General features: G+C 40.1%; 1 protein-coding gene across 9 annotated transcripts in view; it reads left to right on the forward strand.

Annotated features, from left to right (window-relative positions):
* Positions 1-22,207, forward strand: part of Myo6 (myosin VI) — a 136,128-nt gene that overhangs the window by 97,988 nt on the left and 15,933 nt on the right. For 6 of the 9 annotated variants that reach the window (XM_057768786.1, XM_057768789.1, XM_057768790.1 and 3 more), the window contains exons 19-28: positions 3,268-3,306; positions 6,315-6,408; positions 11,468-11,598; positions 11,690-11,767; positions 13,488-13,617; positions 15,911-16,001; positions 16,746-16,896; positions 18,471-18,679; positions 18,935-19,013; positions 20,896-21,056. In XM_057768786.1, coding sequence (XP_057624769.1) covers positions 3,268-3,306; positions 6,315-6,408; positions 11,468-11,598; positions 11,690-11,767; positions 13,488-13,617; positions 15,911-16,001; positions 16,746-16,896; positions 18,471-18,679; positions 18,935-19,013; positions 20,896-21,056 — 1,163 coding nt within the window. Of the gene's footprint in view, positions 1-3,267; positions 3,307-6,314; positions 6,409-11,467; positions 11,599-11,689; positions 11,768-13,487; positions 13,618-15,910; positions 16,002-16,745; positions 16,897-18,470; positions 18,680-18,934; positions 19,014-20,895; positions 21,057-22,091; positions 22,119-22,207 lie in introns of those variants that run through there. The other 3 variants (XR_009057035.1, XR_009057036.1, XM_057768793.1) reach the window with 2 other exon arrangements.

Consider the following 22,207-nt stretch of genomic DNA (forward strand, 5'->3'; position numbering starts at 1 on the left):
ACTGCTCGTGTCAAGAGAACTGTGGTGCTAACTAGTAGCACAAACCTCTCAAATCCTTTCTGGGTTGAAATGGGCCCTAACCTGGGCTTAGTGACACATTCCTATAATCCCAGACCCGGGGAATTAGGACTAGGAGGATCAGGAGTTCAAGGCTAGTCTCTGGTACCTGGATCAAGATCAGCTCAAGCTGTGTGAGACCCTGTCTCAAAGCCAAAAACCAAACAGACAGACAAAACAAAAAACAAAAAAAAGAGGAAGAATTGGCATGAATTCCACATCTCTAACTTGATATCTAAAAGCTAAGTTTCTTTTTAAAGCTTCAAAATATAAATATTGAAGAAAAATCTAAAACATTTTTAGGTAGTTGAATTTGAAGGTTTGAATTTTGTTTAAGATGTATTAATTATATAAGTTCTTGATTTACTCAGTGAGCAATATTTTTATCTGGACTTTTTATAGCATAGTTGGTTTGAAAATAGCACCTGGGCTAGGTGACTCAGGAGCCTGACAAAGGAGGATCACTTGAGCCTGGGCATTCAGGGCCAGGCTGGGTAACATAACCATCTGACCCCTCCTCAGAAAACAGAACACAATATCTCATATGAATATAGTACTATTGCTAGTAAAAGTGTATTTAAAATGATAGGCAGCATAAATAACCTTTAACTGGGGGAATTTAATCTCTTGTAACTGTTTATCCATAGCAATGCCTACTTTTTGCATTGACTGCAAAAACTCTGAGTGATAGGAATAAGATATTCCACATATGTTTTTCTCTGATATGCTTTAAAATGAAGTCTCTTTAGTGTCATTTTTATTTTGAAACAGGCTCTCATTATGTAGCCCTGACTGATCTGCAATTCACAATATATACCAGGCTGTCCTTGAACTCACAAAAATCTGCATGCCTCTGCTTCTTGAGTGCTGGGATGAAAGGCATGTGTTGTCATTCTGGGGTGGTATGAAATCTTAATAGGACTCAACTTTAAACATACTTCAATAGTTCATTAAATTAAAAGTGAGTTGTGTAAGACAAACACAAAGCAGACTCCATTTCAGTAGCACTCCAGTTATCCAGACTCCAGTTCAGTAGCACTCCAGTTATCCAGACTCCAGTTCAGTAGCACTCCAGTTATCCAGACTCCAGTTCAGTAGCACTTTAGTTATCCAGACTCCAGTTCAGTAGCACTCCAGTTATCCAGACTCCAGTTCAGTAGCACTTTAGTTATCCAGACTCCAGTTCAGTAGCACTCCAGTTATCCAGACTCCAGGTCAGTAGCACTCCAGTTATCCAGACTCCAGTTCAGTAGCACTCCAGTTATCCAGACTCCAGGTCAGTAGCACTCCAGTTATCCAGCAGCTCCAGCAGCACTTCAGTTATCCAGACTCCAGCTCCAGCAGCACTTTAGCACTTTAGCCAGTGTATGGGGACCAAACATGTTCCACCACTTACTTCTAGTAAGTGGTGCTTTAGAAAGAGCAATATTTTTTGTTGGAAATCTTACTCGATTATAAGCACAAATATTTGTATCTTTAAAAATAAAATATGAAGGGTTAGAGAGACAGCTGAGAGGCTGAGTGTGTACTGCTCTTGCAGAGGACCCAAGTTCTGTTCCCAGCACCCACATCGAGTGATATAGGTGCCCCTGTAACTCTAGTTCCAGGCATCTGGCCTCTGAGGGTAACTGCAACATGCACACACATATAATTAACATCAAATCTAAAAACAATTAAATAAAAAACCACACGAAGCCTGATTTGCCAAGGGTGCTTCCTGCCCCCTGTCTTTGGCGTGTGTTAATGGACGTTCTTTTCTGTTTGCTCAGCTGATGCTCTTTAATTTTTTTCTTCTACTCTTCTGACTTATGCCCATTTTTGGGAGCAAAACAGTGAACTCTGTCTCTGGACTGAAAGGAGGGGATTTATAACTGTTGCTTTCTCCCCAAAGAGGCTGTTGATGTGCTTTTCAGTTGTCTGGGGTACAGACTGAGGTTGGCTTCTGCCAGCTAGTTTTGTGCATGTGACTGTAGTCTTCAGCCAATGCCATGAGAACTTTGTTAAATTCTAGTAACAAGTTTACTCACGGCAAGAGAAAGAATGTTGATCTCAGGGATTTGCCATTACTAGCTCCATGTTCTCAGACCCATCAGTTTTTATCCCTAGGTCTTAATACCTGTATCACAAGGCTAACAATCTATCCTTAATTAGGTTCATCGTGCTGTGTTATTCATTGGATTAAATATAACAATGCTCATGAAAATCTTTCTTCGAATATCGCCCCGCTCACAGAAGAGCATTCAGCAAAGCCTCCATGTTGCTATTAATTATAGCTATGCTGAACACAATATGTTAATTTAAGAATTAACATCTTAATTTGTATTTTCCAAGAAGCATAATAAGCATTTCCATGTAAAATTGCTTTGCAGACTAGCAAAACAAACATAATTTTAGCACACTGAGCCAGGGTAAATTATAATCAGCATTGTGACACCAGGAAAGCGTGGTTAACTGTATTCATTGTGAAAAATAGTTTCAGGAAACTGTTTGAGTTCTAAAAGCCCTTGAAATAGATAACATTTTAAACTAGGGAAGAGCCGGGTGGTGGTGGCGCACGCCTTTAATCCCAGCACTTGGGAGGCAGAGGCAGGTGAATCTCTGTGAGTTCGAGACCAGCCTGGTCTACAAGAGCTAGTTCCAGGACAGGCTCCAAAGCCACAGAGAAACCCTGTCTCAAAAAACCATAAATAAATAAATAAATAAATAAACTAGGGAAGAGAGTTTCTGAAGCTAGATACAACAGTTTTGTTTTGCTGTGCTGCATGAACTAATTAATGCTGGTGTACAAATCGTGCTCATTTTAAACATCTCAGCCTTCACAGCATGTGACAACGGCGGTATCTTGTTTGCCACATGCTCAGATACTGTACTGCAACGTTGATGTTGAGTACACCCCTGTATCGTCACATGCGCTCACTCATGGCTTGTATAATTTCCCTTATTCATCTCATTTGTGAATGTGCCGCTCATTTCTAGCCTTAATTATATGTGTTCTGTATCAGTAATGGAAGTTATTGTCCTTGATATTTCATTAGCCATTTTGCATGACGTTGCCTGTTACAGAGTTTGTGTGCCAGGAGGTTATTATAATATGTTACATGTGGATGTTTTTGCATGTTATTTTAGTCTCATATTGGAGAGTTAATATTAACTCATTTCCATTGTGCTATTTGACTTTTTTGAAATAATCTTATCTCCTTTCTTTTCTAGACACAGTTAAATTTGCTTCTGGATAAACTGCGAAGTACTGTGAGTATATTTAATAAGAAAGCAGGTTTTTTTAAAACTTTTTATTGTTTTTATTGAGCTATATATTTTTTCTCTGCTCCCCTCCGTCCTTTCCCCCTCCCCTTCTACCTTCTCCCATGATCCCCATGCTCCCAATTTACTCAGGAGATCCTGTCTTTTTCTACTTTCCGTGTAGATTAGATCCATGTATGTCTCTCTCAGTGTCCTCATTGTTGTCTAGGTTCTCTGCAGTTGTGAATTGTAGGCTGGTATTCTTTGCTTTATGTCTAAAAGTCACTTACAAGTGAGTAACTATAGCGTTTGTCTTTCTGGATCTGGGTTACCTCACTCAATATGCTATTTTCTAGATCCATCTGTTTGCCAGCAAATTTCAAGATGTCATTTTTTTTCCCATTGTGTAAATGTATCACATCTTTTTTATCCATTCTTCAGTTGAGGGGTATTTAGATTTTTTTCCAGGTTCTGGCTATGACAAACAATGCTGCCTGCTATTAACATATCCTTGTGGCACAATTGAGCATCCTTTGGGTATATACCCAAAAGTGATATTGTTGGGTCTTGAGGAAGGTTGTTTCCTAATTTTCTAAGAAATCACCATACTGATTTCCAAAGGGGGTGTACCAGCTTGCATTCCCACCAGCAATGCGGTAGTATTTCCTTTACCCCACAACCTCTCCAGCATAAGTTGTCATCAGTGTTTTTGATCTTGGCCATTCTTACAGGTGTAAGATGGAATCTCAGAGTTGTTTTGATTTGCATTTCTCTGATGGCTAAGAATGTTGAGCATTTCCTTAAGTGTCTTTCAGCCATTTTAGATTCATCTGTTGACAGTTCTCTGTTTAGGCCTGTACCCCATTTTTTTTAAATTGAATTATTTGAAGAAAGTATGTTTTTAAAATGGTCTTCTGAAACAACTATTAGTGGTTATCCAAGTAAGCACAGTAACCCTGGGATAATGAGAGGTATCTTTTAAACCACATTTTCTTTCAAAAAGAAGTTGATTTTCAGAGGGCTGGAATTTAGCTCAGTGGTAGACTTTTACCTGGTAATCATGATGCTTGGGATGCCAGCCCCAGTGCACACCCACAGCAACACCCAGTTACACCCACACCCCAAACACCCACACGCCTCAGCCACACCACACAGCCACACTGTCAGCTTTTGAGATGGTAAGGTGTTTATTATTAGTTTTTTTTTTAACGAAAGGCCAAGTATGCATGTGAAGTGAAATTATTTGGAAGTTTTTGTTGTTAATAAATGAAGATTTCACAAAAGTGAAAATAGTAACTATAAAAAAGAGCAAATATTTTAATATTAAAGATAAGACATACAATTTATTATAGTAACACTCTTCAGACAGGGCAGTGTGCTGCAGACAAAAATGACCTTGATATTTTTCTGTCCTTTATAAATGATAAATGTCAAACTTACTACAAGTTCATCTTCTAACTACATTTTGTTGATTCACCTTGATATTGCTTTTCTAGTTGTGTTTCGGTGGTGTTGGCATTGAACCTAGGATCTTGCACACGCTATACAAATGCTCTGCCACTAAGCTGCACAACTGGCTCTTGGCTGTTTTTTTTCTTACATTTTTAGATAGTGTCTCCTCATACAGTTCAGGCTAGCCCTGAACTTACAATTAGCCTGTCTTTGCTGCAGTGCCCCGGGGAATACAGGTGTGACTCCCCATACTGGGGTTCACCCCAGTGTTTGAACTGAAAAACAAAACCCATCTAGAGAGAAGTCCTAATTGCTGAGTGTGGTGGCAACCCCAGAATTTGGGAAGTTGAGGCAGGAGGCTCTTAATTTTGAGGCCACCTTGGCTTGCATAGTGAGAGCCTGTCTTTATAAAGCACAATGAAAAAGAAAGACAGAGGATATGTGGGTTTATAGAAAAATTGTAATTCCAAGGAAAGTCTTAGTTTTTATACAAACCGCAGAATTGAACTTCATGCTTTTCCCTTTAAGGACCAGTCATTTCCAACAGCCAAATGTCCATTCTGTCCCACAGTTACTGCTTTACTTGCTGATGAGTTTGCCTTTGGAGCCATCCAGAAAATCGTTTCTGAGTCTAAAATATTTGACTCTTAAGAGCTAAGCATTTTGTTAAAAAATAAAATATCTTTTTCTTTGAGAATTTTGTACAAGTGTATAATGTATTTGATGGAATTCCCCCTCACTGTTCCTCACGAGCTAGGCATCTTTAAATGCCGTCTGATGGGGCGGCTCTTTTATTTTCACTCTCCAAAGACTGGGCTGCTCTAAAATCATGAAGTGTTTGTGGTTTGTAGAAACATGCCATCCAAGTGCCCGTGGTGGTCATCGTTGTTGAAATAACTGTTCAGGGTTCTATGGTGGCCACTTTGAAGAGAAGCATCTGTTTGGATGCCTGCTACCTTATCTTTGTACATAGCCCTTGCGCTGTGGTACAAACAGTATTCCTTCTGCCTCATTCAGCAAAATATGGTCACCGCATGGAAGCCCTTAAGTTTTTAAAAACACTGCTTAACAAGCAATACACATAGCGGTGCAGTTTGGGGCCTTATCTTTTTGAAGTTGAATGAAAATAGTGACGTTTGTGTTTTGTTTGCTTACATTTTGGCCGAAATTCCCTTTGCAGCCTCTGTAGGCTTCTAGTTAAGCGATAGGATGTTTGCCTGTGTGTGCAAGGCCTGGCCCTGAAAAACAAAAAGCCAAATCCACTATGAGAAGATAGTTAAGCCTACAGAGCTCATTGTTTAAAAGTAATGAAATGCTTTGCACTGAAAGACTTTTTACAAAATGATTTTTGACAGTCAAAACTAAAATTTCATCTTGCTAATATTTAGTCATAATATAGTCATTAATTTTAAGGTTCAAATTATAGAAATATGATAAAATTCTAAATTCCTAATTATTTTGTGTCATTAACGTTAGTGTGCTGTGGAAGTGGGTGATGTTCAAAAATAATAGAGACATATAGATGCTGTATGTACTATCTTAAAAAGTGTTTCTTATTCTTTCAGGGAGCGAGCTTCATTCGCTGCATCAAACCCAACTTAAAGATGACAAGTCACCACTTCGAAGGCGCCCAAATTCTGTCTCAACTGCAATGTTCAGGTATTTCCATAGTTTCAGGGTCTGTCACAATCTCTGCAAGCAGACAGCTCACCATTCCTTAATTCTGAGCAAAGCACAGGAGGCAGATATGAGCAACATCGACTTCTTTTTGTGAAGTAAAACACATATAAAGAACTTGTTCCTGGAAAACCCGGATCTCTATGCAGGCTGCTTCTGGCAGCGGCAGCCCACACTGGTCCCCATTCCCCACACAACTGGGTTAACTGGGGGGCTGGTGTCCTTGTTCTCCTCCACCACTAGCGGAGGGGATTTAAACAGGATGAAGCCTTTGGGCTCTGTGGCACTTTCATAAATTGATTAATCTGTCACCTCCAGCCCCAGCCCTGACTTCACCCAGTCGCAGAAGCCTCAGGCACTGACTCTTGGTGCACAAGCATCCCAGCCATGGATGCTGCCCTGCCCTTTCTCCATCCCAGCCATGGATGCTGCCCTGCTCTTTCTGCATCCCAGCCATGGATGCTGCCCTGCTCTTTCTGCTGCTCGGTTTGGTCCAGCCCAGGCCCTGCTGCCTCTCAAACCCGCTCTTCTCTGACCTCATTCTGATCCTCGCAGAAGCCAACTTAGAGTGAGGCTTCAGAGCTGTACTTTGTATTGCAGAGTCCTCCCAGATGAGACAAGCTTCAGTTTTCCTGACGTCAGGATCTAACTCTAACTCTTCTCTCTAAACTGGAGCTCTCAGCCAGGTTGGCACCACTTAAATTCATAATCACTGACCTTTTGGGGTTCTCAGACCTCTCCCGCCTAGTTTCCCTGCTCCACACATTTCTGCAGAGCCAGCCCCCCTCCCCCCAGGCACTTGCTCCCTTAGAGCTCTGCCAGCAGACGGCCTCTTCTCTTACTAAAGCCTCCAAGCTAGTGCCACCTGGACGCTGCCAGATACTTCTGCGTGTCTGCACCCCCACCCGCTCCTGGCCTGTTAAAGCAGGACTCTCGGGTCCCTGCTGTAGTCTCTTCCTGCCTCTCCTGAGTCAGCAGTGCTGATTAAGTGCAGGCCAGGCCCCGTGAGACTCTGCCCCCAATCCACTAAGACACACTGGGCTCCCTCTGTCACTCACGTGGCTTCTCCTTCACGGATCTCCTTCTTCCTGTTTTTCTCTAGATCTTTTTCTCTGTCACTTTCCTTTGGATTTCTCTGCTTCCTCCTTCCATTCCTTCTGTAACTCCTGGTGTTACCCAGTATGGTAACCAGGAGATTGACACCACTATGAGCTCTTAAGCATTTGAAATATGGCGGACAGGACTCCTGTAGAAAGGATTAATTTTTTTTAGTACTAAAACGTAAGCAGCTCTGTGTGCCTGGTGCCGCTAAGGACCCGTGGTTAGTGTGGCTGTCATGTTGGGTAGTGCAGGACACGTTCTGTCTCCTTCCTGTGATCTACAGTGAATGCTGTTGCTTCCCAACCGAAGCTGACGCCTCTGTCGCTTGCTTTCTTGCTGCCGTCGCCGTGTACCCTTGCATCTGCTCAATGCATTGGAGACATGTGTGACATCGTCATTCCACAGTTCAGCTCTGACAAGTCTTCCTTCTTCCTGCTTACACACTCTGATGGCTCCCGATGACCATGGGGTGAAGAGTGCAATCCTGGTGCTAGCCTCTGCCCTGTGTCTAGCTCCCCTCTTCCCATTTCCTTCTGCTGTGCTCCAGCTACACAGACTTGCTCTTAGTGCTCAGTTTCCTGCCATCGTGGGGTCTTTGTACATGTTACTTCCTGCCAGGACATAGCTCTTCATCCTTCATATGTCAGCTTAGTGACTACTTCATGTAAAAGCCAGCCTTGATCCTGTCTCCGAAGGGGGCTTTGTTCACGGTGCTGAGGTCTGGCATCTTTAATTTCACAGCCACAGTTGCAGATTTTATGTATATTTATAGTTCTTCATGAGATTGATGAGCTGTCTAATGTGCATCAGTCTGCTAGTACAATTATTATATATAATATATGTATATACTTTATATATATAAAATACATGCATATATATATATATATATATATAATACAATTATTTAAAGTTTCCCTCTAGGAACTGTGTTTTGGCTTCCTCAAAGTCCTGGTCTTTCTAGTGTGTATTAAACTAATTCATCATTGACTGGAATACACAATCTATCAGATACAAAACTTTATTTGTGATTAATTTTAAACAAATACTAGAAAGCCAAGTAATATACTTCTGCATATAATAATGAGGGACTCTTTTTGCTCAGTAACTACATTTATTTGAAACCCTTTGCATGTACATTACAGATGAGTTCAGTTTCTAGCATGCTCTTCTTCAGGTTTTAATAACAGATAATATTCTGAAAAATGCAGTAGTGATGTATTTTGTATACTGTCTTTAAGGGTGATTTTCATTACCTCGACTTTGACTTTTTTCCCTGGATTTTTAGCCTAACATACTTTTCTCCAAGCAAGCGTCTAGTGTGTAAAGCGTGTGGAGCTGCAGTTGTGTGTTCAGATTAGCAGAGTGTGAGCTTTCTGACCAGTTGGTGGGATTCCTCCTTCACACAAGAATGCATTTTAACATGGTCAGCTAGGTTGTAGTTTAACAGGTGACTCCATTTTATTGTCCAAACTGTGATAGTGCTAACCAAACCTTACTTTTTTTTCCTACTAGCAGTTCTTAGAACTAAATCTTGTTCTGGCCATTCATGAGTTCAAAGCCAGCCTGAACTACATAGCCCGAGTGCTGGGACTGTAGCCCAGTCCAGTGGTAGAATACTTGTTTTAGCATGTGAGAAGCCCTGGTTCAGTCCTCAGAACTGCAAGGAAAAAAAGCAATGGTCTCCATGTGTTGATTTAATCAGTATACACTATGCCTTAGATGTATTTTTATGCTGGTTAGATAAATTCCAGGCCCCTAATCAGTGCATTATTTTATAAGTGTAATACAATTTTGATGAATGGGTCTTTATTTCTGGTTTTTGTTTTTGCTTGTTTGTTTGTTTGTTTTCTGCTGTAAGCAGTGACTGTGGATATCTCCACATGGCTTTGTCCATAAGTGAGAAAATTGTAATTTAGATTTATAAAAGTAGAAAGTACATAAAAGGTGAATGTTTTCAAGTTGTCATCTAAAGTTACTGCCTTGCCGTACTCTCTCACAGAGATTTTATTCCTTTTGCAGTCCAATAGGCTAGTATTCAATCTGTATAGAAGGGCTACCTTCCCTAGATTATGTTACAATTAAGAATACACTTACTGAAAATTGTATTTTATTTTTTACATTTTAATTTGTCTAACTGAAATTCATTTTGGCATTTGGAATAAAGAAAGTATATATTTTCAGTTTTGTTTTCCACATATTCATATTTTTACCACTCCTAAATTCTATAATATTGATTTAATAACTACATCTTAATAATTTGAGTAGTTGCTCTTATAGTTAAATAAGCACTCACACTAATGCAATCACCAAAATGACCGTTCATTATAGTAATTTTTACTTGGATTTTGTTTTTGTGGTGTTAGAGCTGGAACCCAAGGCCTCGTGAGCATGAGCTATGTGCCCTACGGCTGGGCCACACCCCTGGCTCCCAGCACAGTATTTTTTATTGAATAGTCTTCCTGCCTGTTGACTGTGTGACCCTGTGTCTGTGCACCAAGTCTGAGTGTGTGAAAGTGGTTGAACGTTTTTCTCTGTGTGACATTTAAGATACAGATTCTAGATTCTATTTTACCTTCCCGTTTAGGCTTTTTGTTTTGTTTGGTTTTTCTCTTTTGAGGATAATTAATTTAAGACACTCTTTTAGTTTGCTTTCTTTCATCCCACAACCCTGGAGTCAAGCTCCATCACTGAGGGATGTCAGGACTGGAAGTCAGGGTGGGAACTTGGAGGCAGAAACCGAAGGGCAGGCTGGAGGAACACGTCACTGGCTTTCTCAGCTACCTTTCTTATACAATCCAAGACCCCAAACCAACTGCCCAGGGGTGGCACCACAGTGGGCTGGGCCCTCCACATCAGCCATTCAGTAAGAAAGTGCCTCACAGATTTGTCCACAGGCCAGTTGAGGCCATTTTCTCAACGGATGTTCTCCCTTCCCTGATGACTTAAGTTTATATCAAGTTGACAAAAACTTACCCAGCACAGAAAGCTTTCTACTAAAATTCCTAGCAGGTGAATGTCAGGAGCGCATAGGGACGATGAATAAAGGAGAAAGGAGGGCTTCCTTCCTCTGTAACTCTGACCAGAAAAGCTCCTGTCAACCCAAGGCTTAGACTGACCATTTATTAGCATTAAATTAAAATGTAATAATTTATATTTTATCCTGTAGACTCAGCTTCTCAACCAATAGATTAGATTCTTTAGTAGAAGAGGTCTTATTTTGAGGCTGGGGCTAGAACCTAGGGCCTTGGACATGCAAAGTTAGTGTTCTCCTTGGGAGCCACAGTCCCAAACTGGTAGAAGGGTGTGTGTGCGCATGCATATGTGTGTGTGTGTGTGTGTGTGAGAGAGAAAGAGAGAGAGACAGAGAGACAGACAGAGAGAGAGAGAGAGACAGAGACAGAGAGAGAGAAAGAGAGAGATTATATATGTTATTTTACACATAATGTTTAAATAATGAATTCTCTTTTGTATTAGTTCTGGGGAAACTATAGAAATGGAGAGTGGCCAAATACAGAATTTTGCTTTCTATAAATTGGGAGCATGGGAATATTGGGGGAGGGTTGAAGGGGAAGGGTGAGGCAGGAAGGGGACCAGAGAAAAAATGTAGAGCTCAATAAAAATCAGTAAAAAAAAAAAAAAAAAAAAAGAGCAGCAAAAAAACAAAACAAAAAACAAAAAAGACATGAATGATACTGGAGCCTTCTAGATGGGATGCCTCTGTGGAATGATCACTATGCTGATTTTACATGGGATTTCATTGTGGCTGTTTTAAAGTGATGAATAAGTTGAGCATACTGACTGGAGGTGTGCTTCCTGCCCAGCGTCTCACCGTGATATTCTCTCCCTATAGTTATCTTTTCATAAACACACACTGTAACATAGATGAGCTACCCTGCCCTTTTGTATTGTGACTGAGAATCATCTGTGCTCATGACTCTAGGTATGGTGTCGGTGCTGGACTTGATGCAAGGAGGTTTCCCTTCAAGAGCCTCATTTCATGAACTCTATAATATGTACAAGAAGTACATGCCAGACAAACTTGCAAGATTGGATCCAAGGCTATTTTGTAAGGTATAGATGCTACTTCAATACAAATTTCTCAGCAACAAACCTTTTCTATTAATTTCTAGTTGGAGCTCAATTTTTTAAACCTGTTTTTCAGGCTCTTTTTAAAGCTTTGGGATTAAATGAAGTTGACTACAAGTTTGGGCTAACGAAAGTATTTTTCAGACCTGGCAAGGTAAATCTGTATTTTAAACTTTAGCATATATGGTAGTTGGGCTTGGTATGTATTTTCTTGGTTATTAGGAATTGATGCTATTATTACATTACATACAATAGTGTGAAATTATGTTTCATTTCCCACAGTTTTCCTGTTTGGGGGTGTTTCATAGTCTGAGTTTAAATTTTAGTTTTCATCAGTGTTGGAATCAGAGCATTGTTGAATTTTTTTCTTAAATAGGGAATAACCAAATACCTCTAATATTTAAAATAAGTTTAAAGCATTTATTGACTATTTTAATTTATGAGCCAGTTAAGTAGCTCAGCGTGTAACTGAAACTGCCCTGGATTTGTCTATCTGATTGTCCCAGGCTCCAAAATGCTGGGATTATAAGCATGTGCCGCTTTGCATGGTGAGATTTCATACTATGTTGGAGTCTTCACTCTGAGAGAATTTCCCTCGAGTGTGGTAGACATATATAAGACATATCAAATTGGACTGGAGTTTGTACTGACTGCTGCCAAATTTTCAGTGAAGGAGTGTATAAACACTGCATATATTAGGTTGTATTTTTTGGCTGACATAGTGCTTCACTGAGGTATTCACTGACTGTAGAATACTTCATAGCTAACTGTATTCTGTACACAAACACTTAAGTGTTATTATTAACACTATAGCATTTCTACATCCCTAACATGTAAATACTGACTTAATTATTACATCCTTATAATTGTAAATCTAATTGTATTGCAGCCAAATAGCCAATTATACTATCAACTATCTATAGTGTCTTGAGGATAAAGTAATTATAATAAAACTGATTTCACACTTTTGAGCATGAGATGTGTGTTTGCACGACTAGTAAGGGTTTTTCTCTGTGGTGTCTTTGTCATGGAACCCATACCATTTCCTATGAAAGATTAAGGAAAAAAGATAAGATGGATATTCCTAGTTGGCTTTGCTTTAGTGGTATTTATCATAAATTCAACATTTCTCCTATTTCAGAGGTATAGTAACTATTTAGTTAATAGCTGGATAGAGAAAGAACTTGGATTATTTACCTCCAGAAAAATGTAAAAGGGTTGTTGAAAGCTTAAAGCAAGCAGATTCGGAGATGTGTAGTCCTTTTATATCTTTAATGTTTTCATGATTAAAAAACTTTAATACTTCAGTGTGATATTTGGTGAAGAATGGGGATAATTCTGGAATTTGATAGTAAATAGCAGAAATAACACATTTTATTCATTAGTAGCCAAATATTCATTGCCTTTGTATGGTCTGTCTCTTAGTTGCAATTTCTTATTCTTGTCTAAAATGGGGGTAGGTGTTGGGAGAGATAATATTTTTGGTGGCTTTCCTGATTTAGATGGATGGCCTTTACTGTCAAGAGCTGTGTGTGTGTCTGAGAATGCAGATGAACTGGCTCAGACACGTTAGCCCCTTTCAACAGTTCCCCTCAGATGTCTCTGTAATTAGTCATTTAAGAGTTTTTCCTATTCCTATTTTTGGTGCCTTTTAGGAATAAGTAACCTTCCTAAGCTTCAAAAATTGCTGAAGGACAAAAGAAAAGGGCTATGAAATGTGGCCAAACAAGTTTAAATTTTCTGTTTGCCCTGTTGGAGTTGGCCTTTACTGATTTTCAGGAAGTTAGATCTGGGACTTGACTTCCATGTATTTTGTTTTCTCTGTTTGAACACGTTTACCATTTAATGCTGACACTAAGTTATCTTACTCCTAGTTTGCAGAATTTGATCAGATTATGAAGTCTGACCCTGATCACTTAGCGGAGTTGGTAAAAAGAGTCAATCTTTGGCTAGTCTGTAGTCGCTGGAAGAAAGTTCAGTGGTGTTCCCTGTCAGTCATCAAACGTGAGTATTCTCTCTCTGGGGTAGTGTCACGTTCTTTAATCCCAGTGCTCGGCAGGTCCCTGTAGAAGAATCAAGAGTTCATGACCTCGGGGTTGGAGAGATGGCTCAGTGGTGAAGAACATGACTGCTTTTCCAGAGGACCTGGGTTTGATTCCCAGCAACCACAAGGCAGCTCACAGCTGCGGCATCCAGTGACATTCCAGGGAATCCAATGCCCTCTTCTGGTCTCTGCAGGCATTGCATGTATGTGGCTCACAGACTTTAAGGCAGGCAAAACTTCTGCACACAAAAGAAAATTAAAGAAAAAGAAAGTTCAAGGCTTTCCTGGCATACATAGTGAGACTCTGTCTCAGTAACAACCAAATTCAAAGTCCTTACCAAACTGTTTTATTTCACATGAAGATTTGTTATTTTGGCAGTGAGATGGTTTGAGGGATGTTGTGAGCTGTCTCATGGATGCTGCATCTTTGGTTCCTGTTGTGTCTGATGGAATGGTCCTCCAGTACCTCAGTCAGCATTTGTAGACTTATTTTTATTTTTTAAAGGTCTGAGTTTACTATTTGAGATATGTTCTAGGAGTGTTAATTTCAACTTGTCCTAAGCAATACAGAATTTACTCCCTTCTTTTTTCCCTTTAGCTTTAGACTCCCAACCCTGCCCCATTTCCTCCAGTTTTAACTGAAGCTTTTCTCCCTCTGCCTAAATGGCACCTACATTAGGTAATCTCAGTAGATGATCTGTGTTTTGTCTCTCTCTCTATCTCTTACCCCCTCCCCCAGTCTATTTAACTTGAAGTGCTGTGTATTGAACTCTGGGCCTTCCAAATGCTAAGCAGGCTACACCCCTGAGTGTTGTCTCTCTTTTCTTATTCATGAAATCTCATTACTTATAAAATTATGTGGATTTTGCCTTCAGATAGTATAATCCTTTATCTTCATCGTCAATACTTTAATACAACCTCTCTTTATCACTACACAATAACTTCGTTAGCTCCAAAAATTGCTTACTAGCTCCCTGCCCCACTTGTATTTTTAAACCAGGAGACTTTCCTAGCCCTCTTTGAATAGCTGGCAAGGTTTGAATTCCCAGACTTTCTTTCTAGGCTTTAGCTGGGCTTTCAGTTCGTCTTTGCACCGTCTCCTGTCCCTCTCCTCTGAGACTCACTCTCAGTACACTGGACCAAGCTGCGTTTAAGTGTAGTTCTGCTAGGCTGTGGCAGCTACTGCCTTCTGGTCTAAAACATGAGAGAGTGCAGAGTATTTTGAATTACTTGAAGGTCTATGATGAAAATTTAGTGTTGGGAGCTATATGGCAATCAGTAACCATGCTCCCTATGCCAGAACACTTAAAATAGTACTGTAGATGTGGTAGAATTTAGTAGAGAAATCTTTACTAATGGAAGAGTAAAATTCACTTGGTCTAGCACAAAGGAATTAGGCATATTATTCTTAAGATTTTTTGTTAGATAATAGTGCATATTTATAAAAAAATATCACAAAGAAAATATAAATGTTTCCTGTTGTAGGAGGCCACTTTTTTGTTTCCTGGCCGCCCAGACTCCCAAAATAATCATACAGAAACTATATTATTTAAACCACTACTTGGCCCATTAGCTCTAGCTTCTTATTGGCTAACTCTTACATAGTAATTTAACCCATTTCTATTAATCTATGTATTGCCACGTAGCTGTGACTTACTGGCTAAAGTTCTGGCGTCTGTCTCTGGTAGGGCTACATGACCTCTCTCTGACTCTGCCCTTCCTTCTCTCAGTATTCAGTTTAGTTTTCCCTGCCTAGCTCTGTCCTACCCTATCAGGCCAAGCCAGTTTCTTTAACCAATGGTATTCACAGCATACAAGTGTGCTAGGAAACTCTAGACACCAGCAGCTGAAAGATTATTTTCCTGTAGGACTCTTAGATAACATACCTATAATGTTCAATGTGGATTTCCAGAAGGAGGTAAACTGTGTTTCTTAAACTCATTTGGCAGGTTAACTTTTCAAAAGACATAATATTTAATAGAACATTTAATAGAAATATGGTCCAGGACAGTTTGTTAATAGTAGTGTTGTGTACTGCAGAATACATTTGAAGTATAATGCTAGCCACATCAATCAGTTTTTAAAATTATTTTTAAGAAGTTAAAGAAACATTAGACTTCCCAATTTTGATGACTGAAATAACATATTCAGCAAGATTTTATGAGAATTGCTTTGTGGAAATGAACGCATTTTAGATTTATGTCCTGTTTAAACCAAAATTTTCTGTCATTTTATTTTACTCTTTACACATAGTGAAAAACAAAATAAAATATCGAGCTGAAGCGTGCATTAAAATGCAGAAAACCATTAGAATGTGGCTGTGCAAAAGGAGACACAAACCACGGTAAGGTGAACAGTGTCTGCAGATCTCTACAGCACTACAGAATAAATGGCCATCGTGATGAAGAGCCCCTGGGTCCTGTTCTATCTGCAGATGGCTTGTTTGTGCTGTGTGTTGGAATCGGCTCGTGCGTTACTTCGCTTGGTGCTACCAAAGGTTTGAGTGACTGGCAGAAATGTGAGAACTAAGAGGTTGGAATGGAAGACTGAGCGAGACTGCTATTCTGGTTACTGGATGTTTGAGTTTCTCGATGATGCCAAGTTAGGTGCTATTTTGGAAGATGCTCAATAGCCTGACCGTAATTTTCAAGAATGTTCATAAAATGATCTAGTTTTGTTTGTGTATCATTTTGCTGTATGTATTTCCTTTTCATCTTATTTAAAAACGCGTGTTACCAAGTTACTTTTTAAACTTCGAAAGTTTGAATGGTTGTTGACGGCACACCTTTTCATTGAGGTGCTGGATCCTTAGGAGTTTGATAATTTGAACCCTGATTTTCCAGTCTGAATATGGTTGCCCTCAATCTTATTGACAGTCATCAATGCTGTTTATACATTTATTTGATGCTCTTCATACGTGTACTTGGTTCTTTTTATACTTAATGAGAGACTCAGACAGACTACTAAACAACACTGCAGACAGAAGTGACCTGCCCGTTTAGCCGCATGTTCCCTTTCGAGTTTCCACGAGGGCCCTCCTAGACCGTTAGCTGGTAGGCAACTATCTGATGACACCTTCCTGTTGCAGCATTGATGGCCTGGTCAAGGTGGGCACACTGAAGAAACGACTTGACAAGTTCAATGAAGTCGTAAGTGCGCTGAAAGATGGGAAGCCGGAGGTGAACAGGCAGATCAAAGACCTGGAGATTTCCATTGATGCCTTGATGGCCAAAATTAAGGTGGGTCGTTTTAACCCAGCTTCTTTTTTTTTGTGTGTAATTTTCTGTTTTTGTTATTGGTATTGAACTTGTATAGGAAAATATTATTTATTCAAGATATGAAGCATTAGCAAGTGGTACCCACATTAATCTTTTCTCAATATCTGAAAAATTTTATATTAAAAAGATAATCTTTATGTGATTTTTATCTGTTGCAAAATACTACACTTTAGAGAGTTACTAAAATACTAAGCTTTGTTGTTAAGCTTTTACAGTCATGATTTAGACAGGGTTAATGTGAATTAATTTGTTTTATGCTTTTCTACTTTCCAAAACCAATTTTTATTCCACTGTGTTTATTTTTCATTCCGGTGGTACTTGGGATTGAACAAAGTACATTGAGTATGGCCAGCAGATACTCTTCTACTGAGCTCCAGAAATGAAACTGCTAAATTATAAAAGTAATGCGTCATGGCTGAAAACGGGCAGAACATCACCCAGCGCCCTTTTCTAGCACCACACTAAGCATTCAGCTAATACGTGTTTGTATTTACCTTATAACCGTACTTTGTATGCACACACTTTTACATAGTTCTCTGTCATAGTCATGCATGTCCTTTTTTCCTCTGCTGTTAGGGTACATGATTTGTCGTGGTTAATACATTATCTTCAGAGTTTGCTCAGCTATCTAAAAAGTAGCAATTAATTTTCTTCATTTTCTTTTTCTTTTCTTTCTTTTCTTTTTTTTTTTTTTTTGATTTTTTGAGACAGGGTTTCTCCGTAGTTTTTTTTTGGAGCCTGTCCTGGAACTAGCTCTTGTAGACCAGGCTGGCCTCGAACTCACAGAGATCCGCCTGTCTCTGCCTCCCGAGTGCCCGGCAATTTTCTTCATTTTCAAGGGACTATTTTGACTTCATTTTCAATTGCTTGATTATTAATGTGACTGAAAAGATTTTCTATAATCTTTGTTATCATATTTAATCTCTTTCAGTTTCCTCAATTCTAAGTTAGGTTTGTACAGGCTTTTCTTAGGGAGCGCTCAGAAGACAATGCACTTAGATTAAGCCTTTTGTAGTTCAGGTAGACAAGGTAAATATTAGAGGCAGAAAGAAAAAAAAATGAAGGATGAAAATGCTACAGTAGACTTAGCTGATTTTACAGATCACAGGTGGGACTGGTTTATGAGGTTATCATCATCAATCAAAATTAACCCAGGAAAATCATCCAAGAAGTTCAGATGTAATTTCCAACGCTCCATAGGTGCTGACTGAATGTTATAAGTAAGGAAAGCAGGCTTTGGCTAAATGAGATAGTCATTCCATTTGTGAGGCTCCTCAGCTTCATCGCTAGGTAAGAATTACCCTGGGCTATGTGAAATTCTGTTTCAAGAAAAGATATGAACATGGATTTGTTGGTAAGTTTTGCCGGCTGTTTTTATGTTTCTTAGAGTTCTTTTTTTTTAAAATGTGGAAACCCACAAAACACTGAATTTATCATTGTAAGTGGTTTAAAGCATGTGGTTCAGTTGCGCTAAGCATAGCCGTGTTGTGTGTAGGATGTAACTTAAGTACATGTTTATTGTTTGACTTTTTAAGTCTACCATGATGACGAGGGAGCAAATACAGAAAGAGTATGATGCGCTTGTTAAAAGCTCAGAAGACCTCCTCAGTGCCCTGCAGAAGAAGAAGCAGCAGCAGGAGGAAGCAGAGAGGCTGCGGCGCATTCAAGAGGAGATGGAGAAGGAAAGGAAGAGACGTGAAGAGGATGAAAAGCGTCGGCGGAAGGAGGAGGAGGAGAGGCGGATGTAAGGCTTTGTGTTGTTCTGACGAGAAGCCTCATCATTACCAAGTTTATCTAGAAGTGCTTTACGTTATGGAAGATGATTGTGTTTGCTTTATTTAGAATTGTTTAGGGGGGAGTTAAATTTTATGATAGTTGAACCAAGTTGATGATGCATGTGGCCTGAGACTAGCTTGGGTTCATCCTGCTCTGTGGTGCCTGTTAACCTATAGCTCGTTTCTTCTGAAAGATTTCTCATAGTTCTCTCTCCTGTTCTCAGGAAACTTGAGATGGAAGCAAAAAGAAAACAAGAAGAGGAGGAAAGGAAGAAGAGGGAAGACGATGAGAAACGGATCCAGGTGTGTGCTCACTGAACAGTATTCCTATCAGATAGAAGCCACAAGTCATGAAAAAGCTGAAGAAAACTCATTGGTTTATCCTGGGGGTTAAAGGCTGATCCTGAAGGGAGTGTGAGGTGGGGCTTGGTGCTAGGCAAGGGAGCTCCCAGGCTTTGTCACCAACAGAAATGGTGACATTATATATCACCACAAATTTCTCTTTGTAGAGTGGGGATAAATAATAGTTTTATTAAATGAGTTGCCACATATTAAAGCTTGCAGAACAATTCCTAGCTTGGTAATCATTATTATTGTTACTCTATTAAGGGAAATTCAGATTAGCATTCTCTTAAAACATAACTTTGGGAACCAGAAAACTTTATGTTTTTGTGAGGTAATCGAGTGTAGTAAGGAGCGGCGGGCTGCGTCCCGCCACCCGGCTAGCTTTACACCCGAAATAATTACACGGAAACTGTATTCTTTTTTTTTTTTTTTTTTGGTTTTTTGAGACAGGGTTTCTCTGTGGTTTTTGGAGCCTGTCCTGGAACTAGCTCTTGTAGACCAGGCTGGTCTCGAACTCACAGAGATCCGCCTGTCTCTGCCTCCCGAGTGCTGGGATTAAAGGCGTGCGCCACCACCGCCCGGCAACTGTATTCTTTTGAACACTGCCTGGCCCATTAGTTCTAGCCTCTTATTGGCTAGCTCTTACATATTGATCTAACCCATTTAGCCCCACGTTGGGTGCCAAAATGTAACGGCGTAAATGAATGCAGACAGATTGTAAAAATATATACAACTTTAATGGGGAAATAGACTTACAGAACCACAGGTTCCCGCGGAGAACAGGAAAGCATAAGGGGCGTCTTGGAGCATGCCCGGCAGATTTATAAGTAAACATTAGCCCGAGGCGAACATGCCCCCTAATGGGCGGGGCTTATCCCTACAATCAAGGGACCATGAGATGTAAAGAAGAGATGTTAAGGGAGAGGGGAAGACAATGGAACAAAGTAGAAGGGAGAATCATGGGGAGAGAGGGTGCAGTGGGAAAGGGGGCAGAGAGATGAGGTAGGGATGGAGAAGTCACCCCAAGTGAACTATGTATAAAAATCCCATACGGAGATCTATTACTTCAAGCTAGTCAAAGAAAAAGAGAGTATTAATTCGAGCGTGGGGAGACATAGGAGGAGTTAGAAGGAGAGTGGAAAGGCAAGGGGGAAGTGATGTAATAACATTTAGTTAAATATATTTTTAAAATTAGAAACATTGTTTCTTAAAAACAACTTCAGTTTCTACAGTGTTGTTTTATAACTATAGATACTTGTATGCATGAGTTAGGCTTAAGAAAGCCCTCAACCCCCAGTTTGTTTGTTTTATTTGTTTGTTTTTATTTTTAAGAGGGGGGTTTCTCTGTGTAGTGCTGGCTGTTCTGGAACTGCTCTGTAGACCAGGCTGGCCTTGAACTCACCGAGTTCTGCTTGCCTCTGCCTACCAAGTATTGGGATTAAAGGCGTGTGCTACCACCACCTGGCCCCCAATTCACAGCTTTTAGATTCCTGGCTGAGAAAGATGGATCATATTTCTCTTATCTTGCTTTCATAGTATGGACTTGTAAGTCCAACATCAGTCCAGTATCCACTGTGCATGTGTAGTTGTTAGCACCCGGATGCTGCTGTGGCCACGGAATGGTGGAGCCACCGGGTCTCCCTTCTTTTGGCATTGGGGAAGGGAAGCATTAATGATAATGTGTTAGGGGGGCTGGGGGCGGCTGGGAGAGTGAGAGACTAGTGTTTAAGCAGTGTCTGTTAGCGGAGAATCTGGCCCAGGCCTCGAAGCTTTCCTTTCGTTTGAGGTAATAGTTTTGGGAACAAAAAGCTCTTGCTAGGTGTGGCTTTTTGTGCTGCAGGCTGAGGTGGAAGCGCAGCTGGCCAGACAGCGGGAGGAGGAGTCCCAGCAGCAGGCGGTCCTGGCGCAGGAGTGCAGGGACAGGGAGCTGGCCCTGCGCATCGCCCAGAACGAGTCCGAGCTCATCAGTGACGAGGCGCAGAGTGATCTGGCGCTGCGAAGGTACTGGGGCTCTGGGTCCACCCTGACCTGGGCTTTCTTGGGCTTCCGGCTTCTTATGTCTGTTTGAAGAGGACTAGGGGAGAGGCGGAGGTTTTGACATATTTGAAGTAAAAGCATTTTAAAATTAGTTGGATTTGCTTTTGCATTCAAATGAATGAAACAATTGATTTTCCATTTAGTTATTGAACGGTTAAAACATAAAACCCCCATTTTCATTTAATGGTTGTTCTGTTAAGAACAAAACTCTGCTTGATTGCTGAACTTGTTTAAGGGTATTGTGTACTGGGTAGAAATTTAGCTTCTAAATACTTGTTAAATACTGACATAGATGTTAGTGACTATATTATAATTATAATGCAGCCCAGTACATATAAAGCAGGGAGTCTTTAGTTTCCTAACATAAATTTGAAACGACTCACCACATTCTTAACACTTGCAGTGAGGCACAGTTGGCCCTCCCGTGTCTCAAAATCAGAACGATTCATTTACAAGGAGGAAAAATAACCTTGCAGAAATGTTTTGGTTCCTTAGATTCTGACTTATGTCTAGATATTATGGTGGAGTTTGGAGCAGTATGGAAGTTCTTAATATTTGGCATCAAGTTGCAAAAAAGTTAACATTTATCGTTTAAGAATACATAAACAGGTGTTTTTATTATTCATGTAAAACTCCAAAACAAATCTGTGAGAGGTATATGCTTTCTCTATCCGGAGAGGCGTGACTAGACAGACATACACAATCTTGGTTTTCAGAAGTGTCAGGGTATATTCAATTTTGACCACAAGATGGCGCTATTTGCTTGTAAAAGGAAAAGGCAGTGCCATCCAGGTGGTTAGAGTTTACTTAACTGCAAAGATGGGTTGTGCTTATTTGCCGTCACTAGTTTTTCCTGTGTGGTTATTTGAAAAGCTTTGGAGTCTGAACCGTGTATGAAAGTATATGAATTGTGAGTGAGCAGCCTAGGACCCTGCATCAGTTGGGTGTGTTGTAATACATGGCTTCTGCTGTACTAAACGTTTCCAAGTTTTTTTTCAGCCTAAGTTCCTGTCCAGCAACTTCTAAGTAAGATTTATTTGCACACATGAAATATGTTTTCCAATATCATCCTAATCCATCACACTTATGATCCTTGATGCAAACTGATAACTGCA

Source organism: Chionomys nivalis, chromosome 4 (assembly GCF_950005125.1).
Source record: "Chionomys nivalis chromosome 4, mChiNiv1.1, whole genome shotgun sequence".
Classification (NCBI taxonomy): Eukaryota; Metazoa; Chordata; class Mammalia; order Rodentia; family Cricetidae; genus Chionomys; species Chionomys nivalis.